Source organism: Mobula birostris, chromosome 2 (assembly GCF_030028105.1).
Source record: "Mobula birostris isolate sMobBir1 chromosome 2, sMobBir1.hap1, whole genome shotgun sequence".
Classification (NCBI taxonomy): Eukaryota; Metazoa; Chordata; class Chondrichthyes; order Myliobatiformes; family Myliobatidae; genus Mobula; species Mobula birostris.
In genome coordinates this window covers 49,865,472-49,883,546 of record NC_092371.1, presented here as the reverse complement: position 1 = coordinate 49,883,546, position 18,075 = coordinate 49,865,472, and the positions used below count along the sequence as shown (strand labels likewise).

The following is an 18,075-nucleotide window of genomic DNA, read 5'->3' as shown; positions in this document are numbered from 1 at the left end:
GTGAATTATTCGAGACTATTCTTAGGCTTCTGCAGAGAATCATTCCAGATCAGCTATGACAGAGCCCTAATATAAAGCAAATCTTCCACATCAATGCAAATCAGAATAGAGAACTTACTCATCCAGTGCTTATGTCAGTGATGCAAACCACCTTCAATATTATCATGATTGCCCTTGCTTCATTCCCAGTGCCTGCACAAAAATTAGCATCACATCAGGGATGTAGTTAAGTTTCGGAATGGTTTTATTTGATCAGTAATCAAAAATGAATGACCCTTCGTTGTCAGCAGAACCTAGAAATGTTGAAAAGGTTAAATGATGCATTATTATTTTCACCAAAAATGCATTTAATTGATGTTTCAGCTCTACAATATGCTTGTTGAATTGGGTGAAGTGGACAACACCTACATCATTTACACAGCAGACCATGGCTATCACATTGGACAGTTTGGCCTTGTGAAAGGAAAATCTATGCCGTATGAGTTTGACATCCGAGTGCCATTTTTCATGCGGGGACCAAATGTGGAACCAGGATCAATGTAAGATCTCATTATATAGTTGGAGCTGCATATTATTCAGAAGCTGTTTTAGACATGTGATCGAAACTGACAGAAGTTCCATTGTATGTTCCATACAGTAAGGTATCATGCCGTTCTCTGCAAACTCCCAGTAAGAAAGTGGTGGTTTGCACGTGTGGGTACAGCATGAGACCAAACGTCATTCCTGTGTTTCTGATTGTTTAGGCACATCCTGAAGATCTCATTACACAACTTAAGAAATAGAACATGGAACATAAGTTAATATTGCAATAATACAAACTTATTTTTCATTTATTTTTGCATTGATGTGTTTTTCTCGGTGACCTGGACCAACTCATAATTGGATATGTGATCTACATTAATGCTGCTATTGGGTTTACGTGATCTGGAAGGAAGTTATTCATGTTAGAATACATTTACTTGCAACAGTAATTAAAGAAGGAAATGTTTAATTCTCATACGGTATGGGGGAGTGACTTTCCACAATCTCTATCACCAGTTCTCCTATTGTTTACCAGCATGAAGCCTTTGCTTTTGTGTCATGTGACACAAAATGAATACTTTAATTATTATTTAAAATTGATTGAATGTATTTACATTGAATTAAAATGGTTCAAGTTGAAGTTTATTGTCATATGTCTGTACATATATACCTCAAATGAAACAATGTTCCTCTAGACCACAGTGCAGCCACAAAGCTTATATCACACACGGCACATAAACCACTGTTGTGGCTGTACACAAATACACATATATTAAAATAAAAGCATGGACACAGAAGATGTCTTTCACTTCGCAGCGAGAGAGAGAGAGCAATGTGCATGCACAGCCAATAGATCAACATGTAGTCCTAAGGGAGAGTCATTGCTCTAAAAGAAATAGATCCATACATTCCACTTCATTCCCCTTTAGATTAATGCAACATAAAACTATATGTGTACAAAACATTCAATTCCCCTTTCATAAACCCAAATTTAAAATAAGCGTGCTTTCACAATAACAGTCTATCACTAACTTCACAGTTCTAAGGATTCAGTCTTTTGGGTGGCACCCTGCTTCTTTCGGGATAACACCTCTGGACCTGTGCCATGGTATCAGGTTTAGCAGGTGTCTTGTCTATGATAACATTCTCGTCACACCTCTGGACCTGTGAAGAGCCATTGGGGTTTGGTTAGTGTCTTGTTTAAGACAACGTTCTCAGTTTCCAGTGTCACATTGCTGTCAGTGACATCATCACTGAGAGGCAAGTCCAGTGACTGTAATGTGTCCATCTTGTTGGATGTAGTTGACTCAGGTGTGTTCTTCGGTTGAGCTTCCAGTAGTTGGTCTACATGACATCTCCATGTCTGATCTCCAACATCTACCATGTACATCAGTGGTCCAGTTCTTGTAGCTGTCTGACTGAGTGTCCACTTGTCTTCTCGGTAATCACGTGCTAGGTCTTCTTGTCCAATCTCAAAGTTCCTTGCTGCTTCACTTAGCAACCAGTTGAACGGTTTATTCTGCACTTCCCTCCATAGATCTGGTTTCCGGAAATCTATGTGAGATCTCAGATTTCTATTCATCAACAGCATTGCAGGTATTTGATTTGTTGCCGCATGAACAGAGATCCGATACACAAAAAGGAAGTTGTCCACTTTGTATTGGAGAGAAATGTTCTCCTTGTCCATTGCTTTAAAGGACTTCTTGAAGGTTTGGATAAACCTTTCAGCTAACCCATTCATTACTGGGTGCTGAGGAGGTGACTTGAAATACCTGATACTATTTTTCTTCATGAACAGTTGGAATTCTTATGATGTGTATCATGGTCCATTGTCACTCACAATTTGTTCTGGTAAGTTATTTCTAGCAAAGATAGTCCTTGGAGCAGAAACGGTCTTTACTGAGGTGTTGACTTCATTGCTATAACCTCAGGCCACTTCAAACGAGCATCCACGGCAATCAGAAACATGGAGTCCATGAATGGCCCAGCAAAGTCAATATGTGCTCTTTGCCATGGTGATGTTGGCCACTCCCACAGGTGTAACGTTGCCTATATGGGTTCGTTTTGAATTTTTGGCATCCCCCAAATAGCTTTTGGCTAAGTTTTCAATCTGTTTATCTATTCCCAGCCACCACACATCGCTCCAAGCGAGACTCTTCATTTTAATTGTACCTAGGTGTCCTTCATGCAGATTTTCTAACACACTAATGTGCAGCTTAGGGGGAACCACAACATGAGATCCACAAATCAGCATTCTTTGACAAACTGACAGTTGGTCTTGTCTTGCTGAGAACTCTGGAAGCATAGGGTTACCATGAGCTAGCCAGTATTGCATTTTGATTTCATAAGAGTGGGCTCCGAGGAATAGTGCCCAACGTTGTAACCAGGTAGCAGTCATCACTGGAATTCCCTGCCTGGGATTAAAAATGGACACAAGGAGCTAACGATTTGTCACCAGTATAAAATTTTGTCCGTGAATGTAGTGGCAGAAATTCTTTATTCCCCATATTAGACCAAGGGCCTCTCGGTCCATCTGTGCATAGCTGCATTCTGTGATCATCAGTGATCTCAAAGCAAAAGCAATCAGGCATTCAGATCCATCTTTCATAATGTGCGACAAAACGGCTCCATTGCGGTAAAAGGATGCAACGCACACCAGTCTGATGGGCAGGATGGGTCATAATGGGTAAGCAGTTCATTTAATGTTATTCGTCTCTTTGTTTCCTTGAATGGTCTTTCACATCTTTCTAACCATTCCGGCTTTGCTCCTGCCTGTAACAATGCATTCAATGTGTGCAGCACTGTAGAATGTTTGGGGGAAAGTAGTAGTTTACCAGGCCCAAGTATGTCCTCAGTTGTGACACATTTTCAGGTTTTGGTGCCTGGAGCACTGCTTCAATCTTCTCCTGTGACTTATGTAAGCTATACTTGTCAATGACATGTCCACTATATGAGATTTCATTCTTGAAAACTCTCAGTTCTCTCTCTTTGTGCACAGACCATACTTACTCAGCCTGGTAAACACTTTACCAAGGCCGCTGGAGCTGATGTGATGCCAAAGACAAGACGATTATTCTGGAACAGTCCCTTGTGAATGTTGATTATGAGAATCTTCCTGCCTGACTCCTCAGTCTCCATTTGCAGATAGGCTTGTAACAAGTCAGTCTTTGAAAACCTCTCCCTGCCTGCCAAAGATGCAAACATGTCTTCTATGTGTGGCAGGGGATACTGCACAGTATGCAACACCGGTTGATGTTCACCTTGAAATCTCTAGATATGCGAACAACTCCAGCCTTCCCTTTCTGATCACTGGGACAATGGGTGTGGCCCACTCAACCTTAGAGAGAATTCCAGATGCATCCAAGCTCTACAGTTCAGCATCCACTTTAGGACGTAGGCGTAACCCACTGGACGTGCTTTGCGGAATCTTGGTGTTGCTGCTTCATTCAATTCTATTCTGGCCTTCATGTGCAATTCCGTTCTCAAACACCTTCTCATTAGCATTAAGCAGCTGTGCCAGTCTCTTTTTAGTGCTACCATCTGGGAGCCGTTGCCTGTTGATGCCACACTGAGAACTTTGATAGAGTGACAGTCTAGTTGGATTTTTCTCAACCATTCATATCCAAAAAGTGCTGGCCCTCGACTTTTCAGTACATAAAGCTCAAACTAATGTGTTTGGCCTCCAGACATTACATTTACTTTCAGTTTGCATTTGTGAGACACTTTTTCACCTGTGTAAGTCTTTAGCTTCATTGAAGTCTTCACTAATGGTATCTTAGAAAACAGTCTGTTATAGTCAGCCTCTGGAATTATAGACAAAGCTGACACTGCATCCAGCTCCATTTTCAGTTTTACACAGGACACATCTATTGTGATCTATATGATTGTGCGATCTGCTTTAGTAATACTGTGCAGTTGTAGACATGACAGTTCACCCTTGTCAAACTCTATGTTATCTGATGCTGTTTTATATTCGGTAACTTTATGCATTTGCTTAGTTTTGTGTCTGAGACTTTTCAGTCAGTTGTGCTTTTTGTCTTCCTTGCACATTCTCTCTATGTGACCTTGTCTGTGACACTTTCTGCAGACTTTTTCTTTGAACCATGGGAGGATTTGCCATATCGATAACATCTTTGGCATTGTGCACCATTCAGGTTCATTTTGTGCATTTCATGTTCTGGCCTCCTTTTTGTCGTTCTGCTGCATCCTTTGCTGCAGTCTCTAATGATATTGCAATGGTCTAGGCCCATTCTAAGGTTAGGTCTCTTTTGAATAATAGCCTCTCTTGAGTGCTTTGACTATGCATGCCACATGCAAGCCTGTCCCACAATGCATCAGAAAGTCCATTCTAAAGTCACAGTATTGGGAAAGATTGCATAGTTCTTCAATATATTCAGGAATGTTTTCATCTTTTGACTGGTTCCTTTTGTAAAATCTAAATCTCTCAGTTATTGCCAGTGGTTTAAGGCTCATGGTTTTGTAAAATTGTAAGAATTTCATCAAACGTCTTGGTTGCTGGCTTTGCAGGAGTTACTAGGTTGCATAAGAGATTGTATGTCCTTGAACCCATTAAGCTAAGAAGTAAGAGAGTTGTCTTTTGACCCTTCACGGTGTTTGTGTTACAATACAGTTCAAGCCTCTCAATATACATCTCCCAGCCTTCAGTAGTGCTATCAAATTCACCAACTTTCCCGACTGAAGCCCTCGCCATGTTACTTTCCCTTTAGATTCCGTACATCTTTCACTGTTACTCACAGGTCCTTCAGCTTTCTCGCGCTGTTTTGTTCTGTAACTGTCAGTGCAGTTCATGATACTTTCTGACATTCAGGTTTGTACTCATCGCCAATTTGTTGTGTCTGTGCACAACTACATACATATTAAAATAAAAGCATGGATGTGGGAGATGGCTTTACTGGTGTACTTGCATTGCAGTGAGAGAGCAAGAACAATGTGAATGTATAGACAACAATGCATGCACAGCCTACAGATTAATACATAGTGCTAAGTGGGTGGTGGCCATTGCTCAAAAAAAATAGAAATTACAATTACTATCAAATAATTTCATAAAATGCAACTCAAAAAGCATGTATTATACAGCACAGGTAAACAGTAAGCAGTACAGTAGACAGCAAACAGCTCACTGTCCTAGTGACAAGACCTCAGCGTTGGCGGGGCATTCATTAGTCTCACAGCCTGAGGGAAGAAGCTATTATCCAGTCTAGCAGTCCAAGTCCTGATGCTCCTTTACCTCCTTCTTCACGGCAGTGGATCAGATAGATTGAAGGATGGATACTGGGGATCCTTGACAATATTTTGCACCCTATGTCTGTAACACTCACAGTAAATTTCACAAATAGGATCCAATCATCCTCTGGATATTTTTTTTGTCCTCTGATGTCTTGCAGCTTCCGTACCGCACTGTGTTGCAGCCACACAGAACACTCTCAGTGGTGCTCCTGTTAGAATAGGGACGGGGAACAATACACACCTCAATCTCCTCAAAGTATAGATGCTCCAGTGCTTTCTTGACTAGTGAGGAGATGTTATGGATCCGGGTTGTCTCATCCATTACATACACATCAAGGATCTTTGTGCTCTTCACTCTGTCCACGGCAGAGCCATTGATGTGCAATGGAGAGTGGTCAACCCGAGCCTTCCAGAAATCCACAAACATCTCTTTTGACTTGTCCACATTGAGACTTAGGTTGTTATTCTCGCACCATTTAACATCTCTCTACCTCCTCTCCGTTGGCCAACTCATCATTGCTGCTGATGAGTCCAAAAACTGTCATATCATCAGTGAAGGTGAACTTGATGATGCAGTTTGAGCAGAACCCGCCAGTGCAGTTGCGAGTCAGTAGCATGAACAGTCATTGGCTGAGTGCACAGCCTTGGTGAGCATCAGTACTCAGCATGATGGAACTTGAGATGTTGCTGCCATTTGTGACTGACTGGGGTCTTTACATCAAGAAGTCCAAGATCCAGTTACAGGGAAGGGTGTTGAGTCCCAACTAGGACTGTTTACCTACCAGCCTCTGACAGATGATTGATCGTGTTAAATGCTGAGCTGAAGTCAATGAACAACATCCTGCTGTATGAGCTATCATTTTCTGGGTAGGGCAGGACAGAGTGGAGGGTCAAAGCTGTGGCATCGTCAGTGGATTAGTTTGAGCAGTAAGAGAGCTAGAAAGGGCCCAATGTAGCTGGAAGGTGGGATTTATATGATCCAATACCAGATGCTCAAAGCACTTCATGATTATTGAAGTCAGCACCACTGGGTGGTAATCAGTTCGACCAGTTACAGTTGCTCTCTTGGGCACTGGAGTGATCATGGCTGCCTTGAAGCCTACAGTAACAGAGATCTGCTTCAGAGAGATATTAAAGACTTCTGTTAACTGGGCCACACGGTCCTTAAGCACATTACCAGGTATGTTGTCCGCCCCCACAGTTTTGTGTGGGTTTACCTTGGCTAGGATCCTCCTCTCCTCGGCTGTGGCCAGACGGGGGAGCCTGTTCCTTAGGAGGAGAGAGGGTGTTCCTCAATGTCACTTGATTCAGTGAATCCAACAGTGCATAGGAGGCATTCAGCCTATCAGATAGGGAGGCGTCATGGTCATTGACGCGCAGGGTGGACTTGTAATCTGTCATAGTTTGTATAGTTTTCAACATGCATCGCATGTCCCTGATGCATAAAGGTATCTGTGAATTTTCTGTGCATACTCACGCTCTTGCTGACCTTAGAGTCATCCGGTTTACTATCTGAAGGCAGCATCCCGATCCCTAAGCAGTGCATGAGCCTCTGCAGTTAGCCATGGTTTCTAGTTTGCCCTGGCAGTGTAGTGTTTAAACATGGGAATATCCTCAATGCACTTTCCAGTCACCAATCCTGCATATTCCTTTATGTTGATGTGATGATCGGAGTTAGGTAGCCGCCTCTCTGAATAAGCTCCAGTTCATGCTTTTGACGCAGTCCTGCATTGCTAAGGTGACACCTTCTGGCCAGGTCCTAATCTCCCTGTGAACTGGTTTGACTCGGTTATCAATGATTAGCAAGGATTAGCAAAATGGATATGTGGTCAGAGTACCTGAGGTGATGCCGGGTGGGGACACCCTTGGAGGCTCCACGAACGTTGGCATTAACATAAATAAATTGTAAATTCTATGATTACAGTACTTTTAAATGTAAATTGCAAGTATAATCAGCTTTTCTCTTGTTCTTATGCTTCAGGAAGACTGAAGTTGCAATATATAAAAATATTAAAGTTTTTAGTTGCAAATACTGCAGTCATAGAATATGAAGTGGACATTTTCTCTGCCTTAAGCTTGGGAACTTAGTAATTTATTTTCCTAAAGCTTTCTTAGCTGCTTCTACTTATGATTATAGGCCAGTGAGTTTAATGTCAGTAGTAGGTAAGTTATTGGAGGGAGTACTAAGAGACAGAATCTACAAGCATTTGGATAGACAGGGGCTTATTAGGGAGAGTCAACATGGCTTTGTGCGTGGTAGGTCATGTTTGACCAATCTGTTGGAGTTTTTCGAGGACATTACCAGGAAAGTGGATGAAGGGAAGGCAGTGGATATTGTCTACATGGACTTCAGTAAGGCCTTTGACAAGGTCCCGCATGGGAGGTTAGTTAGGAAAATTCAGTCGCTAGGTATACATGGAGAGGTGGTAAATTGGATTAGACATTGGCTCGATGGAAGAAGCCAGAGAGTGGTGGTAGAGGATTGCTTCTCTGAGTGGAGGCCTGTGACTAGTGGTGTGCCACAGGGATCAGTGCTGGGTCCATTGTTATTTGTCATCTATATCAATGATCTGGATGATAATGTGGTAAATTGGATCAGCAAGTTTGCTGATGATACAAAGATTGGAGGTGTAGTAGACAGTGAGGAAGGTTTTCAGAGCCTGCAGAGGGACTTGGACCAGCTGGAAAAATGGGCTGAAAAATGGCAGATGGAGCTTAATACTGACAAGCGTGAGGTATTGCACGTTGGAAGGACAAACCAACGTAGAACATACAGGGTTAATGGTAAGGCACTGAGGAGTGCAGTGGAACAGAGGGATCTGGGAATACAGATACAAAATTCCCTAAAAGTGTCATCACAGGTAGATAGAGTCGTAAAGAGAGCTTTTGGTACATTGGTCTTTATTAATCGAAGTATTGAGTATAAGAGCTGGAATGTTATTATGAGGTTGTATAAGGCATTGGTGAGGCCAAATCTGGAGTATTGTGTTTAGTTTCGGTCACCAAATTACAGGAAGGATATAAGTAAGGTTGAAAGAGTGCAGAGAAGGTTTACAAGGATGTTGCCGGGACTTGAGAAACTCAGTTACAGAGAAAGGTTGAATAGGTTAGGACATTATTCCTTGGAGCGTAGAAGAATGAGGGGAGATTTGATAGAGGTATATAAAATTATGATGGATATAGATAGAGTGAATGCAAGCAGGCTTTTTCCACTGAGGCAAGGGGAGAAAAAAACCAGAGGACATGGGTTAAGGGTGAGGGGGGAAAAGCTTAAAGGGAACATTAGTGGGGGCTTCTTCACACAGAGAGTGGCGGGAGTATGGAATGAGCTGCCAGACGAGGTGGTAAATGCGGGTTCTTTTTTAACATTTAAGAATAAATTGGACAGATACATGGATGGGAGGTGTATGGAGGGACATGGTCCGTGTGCAGGTCAGTGGGACCAGGCAGAAAATAGTTTGGCACAGCCAAGAAGGGCCAAAGGGCCTGTTTCTATGCTGTAGTTTCTATGGTTCTATGGTTCTATGATTAAGATTTAAATTATGCCTCATTAATGTAATTAATGCGATTCCTTACTTTGAATGAACCAGGAACAGGGAACAGTGAAACTAAATTTGGAAAGTTACTCATTAGATGAAATGAGGATTAAGCAATGCTTTCATTTGTGAATTCTAGCAAAACGTTCTTCTCAGATTAAAAAGATTGTATAAGAATTTAAGTTAATAGCAGTATAATCAAAGTCACATGCATGATTCAGAGAATGATAGTTTTATGTGACTTCACTACCATCGATAGCTGAGGAAAAGTAAATTATGGCTGATGAATAAAGGCTGGATGTTAAGGTTGATTATAATGACTTTAATTTGTTTTAGTGGCATTATGATCCTCCCCAGAAGTTCAGCAAATGATTGACACGAATCACAAAGGTTCCAGTTTTGCTTTTAATCAGTCGGTCTTGTAATACATGTGAAAAAATTGCATCAGATATCCTCGTGTTAGGGAGAGAAAATAAGTTTCTGCTTTGGAGTGCCCCTGAATTTAGGCTAGCATACCCAACTATCATAAAGAACAACACACAAAATGCTGGACAGGCAGCATCTGTGGAAATGAATAAGCAATTGACATTTCAGGATGAGACCCTTCTTCAGGACTGGAAAGGAAAGGGGAATATGGCAGAATAAGAAGGTTGTGGGGTGGAAGGGGGCGGGGAAAGGAGGATAGCTAGAAGGTGATAGGTGAAGCCTATGATGAATGGGTGAAGAGGAAGGAAACTGATAGGAGTGTAGAAATCATACCCAAGGTCATATTCTGGCTGGCAGAGCAAAGTGACCTACTAATGCACCCAGTCTGAAATCCATGCAGCAAAAAACACTATGTAGTCAGTATTGCACAAGCAGGTTTCAAATGACTCATATGAAAAAGAGTGCAAACTGCAGAGTTATATAGCGGAACAGTATCCTGATACCCAGTTATTCATTGGTCATTGACCATGCTGTTCATGAACTAAGTTACACATAGAATCACATTGATAAAATATAAGTGACACTGACTGATATGTGAATGTTACAGTGTTCCTAAGATGAATTAAAAATAAGTATTAAATTGAAGAGAGATTTTCACCTCAGACCTTTTTCTACATGATTAATTGGATGTAATTAAGAGTTTATGGGAGATCTGCAAACATGCTAAATTTTGAGAGTGATGCAGAATACAGCCACTTCCCCACAGCTTCAGTGACCTGGGTTTGATCCCAACCTCCAGGATTGTCTGCGTAGCATTTGTAAGTCGTCCATGTGAGAGAGTTTCTTCCGAGTGCTTGGGTTTCCTTCCACGTCCTTAAAGGGGCAACACAGTAGCACAGTGGTTAGCACAATGCTTTACAGTGTCAGCGACCTGTGTTCATTTCCCACTGCTGTCTGTAAGGAGTTTGTATGTTCTCCTCATGGCTGCGTGGGTTTCCTCCAGGTGCTTTGGTTTCCTCCCACAGTCCAAAGACGTTTCGGTTGGTAGGGTAATTGCTCATTGTAAATTGTCCTGTGATTAGGCTAGGGTTAAATCGGGTTGCTGGGTTTTGCGGGTCAAAGAACCAGAAGAGAACGTATGTTAATAAATAAATAGAGAGATAGATAGATAAATGGGCTGGTAAGTTAACTGACTGCTGTAAATTGTCCCTATGTTGTGAATGAGTGATAGAATCTGCTAGGAATGTAGGAAGAATAAAATTGGATTAGTGTAAATGGGTGTCTGATGGAAGCATGAACTCGATGGGACAAGGGACATGTTTCTATGGTGCATAACTCTGTAATTGTTCAGTCTTACTGTGGTTTAAAATGAGGGGACTGCAGGTTACAAATTTGGCTGTTTTAAGAAATACATGCTTGGTTAATCCTATGACTGCTAACAACAACTTTGGTCAGTAATGCAGTCATTCAGCATTTGCTGTTTGTAGAGTGAAAGAATCAGTGCAGATCCTATTTAAATCATCTTCTTTTTTGTTACTTATTCTCAGCATTCCTCAAATCGTTTTAAACATAGACCTCGCACCGACAATTTTAGATATTGCAGGTCTAGATATTCCAGCTGACATGGATGGCAAATCCATTCTGAAACTGTTAGACACTGAGAAACCTGTCAACAGGTAAGAGTGCCCTAATTTACTGATACTAAGTACATCAAATTTGTGTATTATTATCTAAATTTCTGACATTTTAATGGATCTTTTTCAATAATTTTCTATGACTGTGCTTGTTTTCCACTTAAGCCATTTTAATAATTAAACTGATTAAAATTCATAAAATGCATGCAATTAGTTTTTGCAGGACATTTTCATTATTCTTATGATTCTATTATGTGTTCTTTGTCATGGAAAGATCAAAAATCCTTAGATTACTTGGAGTAAGGAGGGAAATGCAATATTAGCATTCATTTCCACAGGACTAGAATGTCAAAGCTAATTGTCAAAGCTAAGACTTGATAATGCTAAGACTTTATAAGGCACTGGTCAGAGCACATTTGGAGCAATGCGAACGGTATTGGGTTCTATATCTAAGAAAGGATATACAGTCGGCCCTCCTTATCCGCGAGTTCCGCATGCGCGAATTCAACCAACCACGAATCGAGAAACCCGGAAGTGCTCTTCCAGCACTTGTTGTTCAAGCATGAAAGACTTTTTTTTCTTGTCATTATTCCCTGAACAATGCAGTACAACAACTATTTTACATGGCATTTACCTTGTATTTGGTATTGTAAGTAATCTAGAGATGAGTTAAAGTGTACAGGAGGATGTGCATAGGTTATCGTGGATCGGGATCGAGAAAAAAACGGAAGTTCTCTTTCTAAGTAAGTTGGAACAGGTACATCCGATATTATTTAGCATCAGTTAGTCGAACGTTTGTTTTAGTATATAGTATATATTTTACCTTTCTATGCATATAAAACACTTAAGAAACGTATGTTTCAGCACCAGGCTATTTTTCAGTTCGATCCAGTGACAGACCACTCCCAAACGCGCTCTCCATCCCTGCCGGTTTGTGGAGGATCAAAAACCCAAAACCCCAAACCCCAATAATTAAACCACTGCGTTGCTTAGTAATAATTGTAGCTTTCATTGGGACAAGACCTTTCTCACTTTATCCTTTAAAATTGTTCTGATCGTTGACCGACTGTAGCCTAACACTTTTCTAATGATCGATGGCGTTTCACCTCTTTCCTATTGCTTTATTATTTCCACTTTATTTTCAATCGCGATCGTGGTTATTTTCGTGAACAGAAACACTGCGGTTTCAGAGCTCCACCGCCGGTCCTAATGCCCACCGCACTGAGACAGGTTAAATAAGGTCCGGGGTTCCGCTGGGTCCTAAGGTCCACCTCATTGAGACTGGTTGAATAAGGGACTTGAGCATCCGCGTTTTTTGGCATCCGCGAGGGGTCCCGGAACCAATCCCCACGGATAAGGAGGGCCGACTGTACTGGCATTGGAGATGAACATTATACAGAAAAAGGAATGAACATTATACAGAAAAAGGAATGAACATTATACAGATCCCACTAATACTGATAGACAAAAACCTGTATTTAGTTTACTAATGTAATCATTCTGTTATTTGCAGGTTCAACTCAAACAAGAAAACCAAGGTCTGGCGAGATTCATTTCTTGTGGAAAGAGGGTATGAAATACAAATTTCTTAAGCAAAAAATGCATGATCATTGTTTCCATAAAGCAAGACTTAATGCAGCAGTGCTTTTGTTTTATTAGTAAACTACTCCACAAAAGAGATGAAACTAAAAACACTCAAGAAGAAAATTTCCTACCCAAATATGAAAGAGTAAAAGATCTTTGCCAGAAGGCAGAATACCAGACACCCTGTGAGCAAATTGGTCAGGTAAGGACATTCTGGTACTGAAGCTCGTGAACTGCAGAATAAATTAATAATTCCAATCACAGGGACAAGCTTCCTCAAAACAAATCCCAGGGCTCTTCATTAACTCTGTGATTCAGGAATTCATATAATTATACATAAATTATGATGATTAAGTGAATTTCATGTGAAAGTCTGATAATATGTGGCTCCATGTAAAAGATTTGGAATGTGCATAGGATATGGAAACGGGAATGAAAAGGTGGAGGATTTAACAGCAAGGAAAAGAGAAAAATGGTAAAGACTTAGTATTCTCAAGTAGGTTTTGTACCAAGAGTTAAAATATGGAATTGTGTTAAGAATAGATGCATTAGGTTTTTGAGCTTACTTCTAGTATGACCTATTTTATTTTGTTAATTTACATTGATTGCTTCAGAATGTGGAATTTGGTTTCAATCCTGTATTTAGGATTTATAAATATTGAACTCCAGCCAGAAAATATGAACATTAAAGTGTACTCAGTCATACAGTGAAACATTTGAGGACAATTTTACGGCTTAGATTGGACTGGACTTGTACTTGATGATTTTATTGAACATCATTAAATAACTGGCAGATTGAATGAGGGGCACCTCATTTCATCTGTGGATTCAATTTGAGATCAGTGGACTATAAATTCTCAAATTCACTGCAGTGCAGAAATTATTACTCAGTACCATGCAAGCACACAACAGAACCAAGCACTTTTCTCTGAACATATTCCTGAAGAGACATTGGATTGCATAATGGGAGAGAGATTTCAAAAGAAGTGAGCGGGACAGTCAGGTCATTTTGCGTGCCACAGTTCCCAAGGAGATGCTGAATTGCATAGTGGGAGAGAGATTTCAAAAGAAGCGAGTGGAAGCAGTCATGACATTCTTCATGCCACAGATCCTGAGGAGACCTCAGAGTGTGCATAACTAATTATTTGGTAAGGTCCAATAAAATGAGTTTCGGTTTAAGCGAAGTGGTCATTGTGTGAGTGCACCAGTGTTAGAGTCGGAGATCAGGCTTTGGTGAGGAGAGGCAGAGACTGTAGGTAGGTTTTTTGTTTATTTTTACTTTCTTTCTTATTGCACAGTTGGAATAGTGGGGATGCCAGGATGGTTAATGGAGTGCTCCTGTTGTGGGATGTGGGAAGGCAGTGAGGCCTCCAGTGCTCCTGATGATTACACCTGCAAAAAGTGCATCCACTTGCAGCTTTTCTCAGACCATGTTAAGGAATCGGAACTGGAGCTGGATGAACTCCTAATCAATCAGGAGGCTAAGGGGTTGATCAACAGGACAGACAGGGAGGTACTGCAGTTACACCCAGGATGTGGGCAGGGCACAGGTAACTGGATGAACATCAGAAGGGGGAAGGGGGATTGGCAGCCAGTGCAGAGTATCCCTGTGGCTGATCCTATCAACAGGTACACTGTTTTGGATACTATTTGTGGGTGGGGGGGTTGGAATGACATAGTAGCGGAATGTCACAATGGCCAAATCTCTGGCATTGAGTCTGGCTCAGAAGGGAAGTGGGGAGAAAAGGTGAGCTGGAGTGATAGAGGATTCACTGGTTATGGAAACAGACAGGAGATTCTGTGGACGAGAACAAGACTCCCAGATGATATATTGTCTCCCAGGTGCCAAGTCAGGGACATTTCAGATGGTGTCCATGGCAGTCATGAAGTGTCATGAATAGCCAGAGGTCACAGTCCACGTCAGTACCAATGACATGAGTAGGAAAGGTGACGAGGTCCTACAAAGTGAGTTCAGGAAGCTGGGTGCTAAGTTAAAGGACAGGACCACCAGAGTTGTGATCTCAAGATGGATATCCGTACCATGTGCTAGAGGCACCAGAAATAGGAAGATGATGGAGTTTAACACATGACTAATAAGATGGTGCATGTGGGAGGGCTTCAGATTTTTGGCGCATTGGGCTCTCTTTCTGGGAAGGCAGGACCTGTACAGAAGGGATGAACTAGAGGGGGATTGATATCCTTGCGGGAATGTTTTCTAGTGCAGCATGGAGGGGGAGAGGTGGTTAAACGAGAGTTGCAGATGGATAGGAACACAGTGCCAGAGCATATAATGGAGTGGTAACTGGGAAAAATGTGGTTAAGCCCATGTGGCAAGCCAGGAATCGAATGGTTGAACATGGTGGGACTTACGTTCTGAGTTGTGTATATTTCAGTTCAATGAATATTGTAGGAAAGGCAGATGAGCTTAGGGCATGGATTAAATCATGGAATTATGACATTGTAGCTATCAGTGAGATGTGGTTTCAGGAAGGGCAAGATTAGCAGCTCAGTGTTCCAGGGTTCTGCTGTTTTAGACATGATAGAGCGGGAAGGATTACCAGGCAAGGTGTGGCATTACTCATCAGGGAAAATGTCACAGCAAGTTTGTAGAGAGATGCTAGAAACATAAGGTTTCTATGCTAGTTTTAACTTTCCACATACTGACTGGGACTCCCATATTGTAAAGGGACTGGACGGGTTACAGTTTCTCAGATATCTTTAGGACAATTTCCTCAATCAGTGTAGAGTTGTCCCAACTACAGAGAGTCCAATACCAGATCTCCTATTGGGGAATGAGACAGGGCATGTGAAAGAAGTTTGTGTAGGGGAACACTTTGCATCTAATGATTATGATACCATTTGTTTCAAGGTAATTATGGAGAAGCATAGGCCTGGTGCTCAGGTTGAGATTCTAAATTGGAGAAGGGCCAATTTTGATGATATCAGAAAGGATCTGGCAAGTGTTTATTGGGACAGGTAGTTCTCTGGCAAAGGTGTACTTGATAAGTGGGAGGCCTTCAAAAGTAAAATTTTGAGAGTACAATGTTTGTATGTTCCAGTCAGATAAAAGGCAAGAATAACAGGTTTATAGAACTTTAGTTTTCGAGATATATTGTGGCGCAGGTTAAGAAAAAGAAAGGTGCATTTAGGACGGATGTTCATGGGTTCTTGATTAGACAGATTGTGAAAGGTTATGGGGAGAAGGCATTAAAATGGGGTTCAGAGAGAAATGGATCAGCCATGATGAAATGGTGGAGCAGACTCAATGGACCGAGCAGCCTAAATCTGCTCCTATGGCTGATGGTCTTATACAGGGAATATTAAGTCACTAATCTGTCTGAGATGCAATGTGATAAGTACTCTCTTCAATGCTAAAAACACAATCATTTTTTCACTTAACACCAATCTGTATTTTCAGTGTCAAATTGTCAACTATTCCCTTGTAAAACTGTTTAACAAATTTTGAACATCCTGTCCTTTGTGTTATATTGAACATAAATGTGTCATACCACTTGAAAATTACTTTTCAAGTGTACTTCATTTTTGCAAAATATAATTTTCAGTTTGTAAACCATTGTGTGTTGCCATGTAGACATATCACTGGACAAACATTTATTTAAAGCCAACTCAGTATTTTATCCTCTGGCTGGAAGAAAGGCATGTGAGATGCAACAGTTCTCATTAAAGAAATCAAGGCTTTTGCCTCACTCAAACAGGGCTGGTAAACTTGTTGGCTGTAATGGAGGCTCCAATGCAGGTCATTTGAATTAGTCAGCTCACTCCTAATGATTGGAGGGTGAGCTGGGGAAGACAGAGTGTGAGGGCAAGGAGTCGGTACCACTGTGTTTTTGCTATATTTGAGAAATATATTTGGAGAAGCTTCTGTTACACATAATTTACACAGTGGATATAATTAGAGCTTCAGGATTTTAACTGTAAATATAAAAGAACAAGCTCACTGTGTACAGTTTGAGTGCCACGTAGTAGAAAGCATATGAGTAACATGAAATATGAGGAATGGGAACTTAATCATAAGAAGTAAATTGGTTAATAGATTTCTGTTCAAGGCCATTTATGAAATTTCACAGCCAGGTCAGGGCCAGGAAAATTCTCAAACATTTTCCTGCCCAATCATTGAAACTTCACCAGAAGTACAGTGGGAATTTGTTTGCACACAGAGATGAGTCTACACACACTGTCGTATTCAATGAAACTACAATGGCATTGCAGGAAGATTTCCGGAAATATTTTGTAACAGATCTTTTTAGAGTAATCTTGATCTACAGTAGCTCAAGAAAGTATCTGAAAAACGACAATTCTGGTGCAAATCTGTTTTAAACTTCTAAAATTCAAGACTATGCCCAAATCATGCTCCTTTTCTATTTAAACTACTTATTAATCTACAATCAGATTGAAAAGCACGGCTATCAGATGGTTTTCCTTCAACACTCCCAATTATTTCCATTTTCTACAATTGTCACTTTCATTTCCAATATTTAATAAAATATGAAATTTTTTGTAACTGAGACAGAGATAATTGTCCGGAATCCTGCTGACCCTTTTGTGATCTTCAGTACATGATGGTTGGAAATGATGTAGAAACTCAAAGTCCCATCTGAGGTCACATCATCTATTAAGACCACTTTCTGCATTATGGCCCCATTTCAGTTGTCTGGGATCCAGGTTCTGCTATTTTCTTCTTTTAATCCTATATAATTCGCCTTCTTCTCTTCACTAAAAGTACAATATAGATAGATAGATAAAGGCTGTGTTTTGCTTAAATTATGAAATATTTATCAGTTTTGCAATTATTTGGTAAAAATGAACACAAATTGTTCAAGTCTCTTCTGCCTGCCTAGTGTTTATGTTTATATCATGCTAGTTTTCTTACCATACCTTTGACTCTGTTAGTGTCCAAAATTCTAACAATTTCAGAATTGAATACCATCAACAACTCAGAAAACTGGTGGAAAAGGCAGAGAGAGGATTTACAAAGACATTACTAGCACTGAATGGCTTGAGCTTTAAGGAGACACTGGAGAGGCTGGGGCTGTTTTGAGGCCCTGACTTGTTAGCAAATGTGCAGTGGCTGCAGTATTCATCATTCTTGACAGAGAAGAAAAAGA

General features: G+C 40.8%; 1 protein-coding gene across 6 annotated transcripts in view; it reads left to right on the top strand.

The window, feature by feature from the left end:
• The window catches only part of LOC140186401 (extracellular sulfatase Sulf-2-like), a 348,168-nt gene that overhangs the window by 282,924 nt on the left and 47,169 nt on the right, over positions 1-18,075 (top strand). For all 6 annotated transcript variants that reach the window (XM_072240682.1, XM_072240639.1, XM_072240655.1 and 3 more), the window contains 4 exons: positions 364-539; positions 11,279-11,407; positions 12,879-12,935; positions 13,025-13,151. In XM_072240682.1, coding sequence (XP_072096783.1) covers positions 364-539; positions 11,279-11,407; positions 12,879-12,935; positions 13,025-13,151 — 489 coding nt within the window. The remainder of the gene's footprint in view (positions 1-363; positions 540-11,278; positions 11,408-12,878; positions 12,936-13,024; positions 13,152-18,075) is intronic.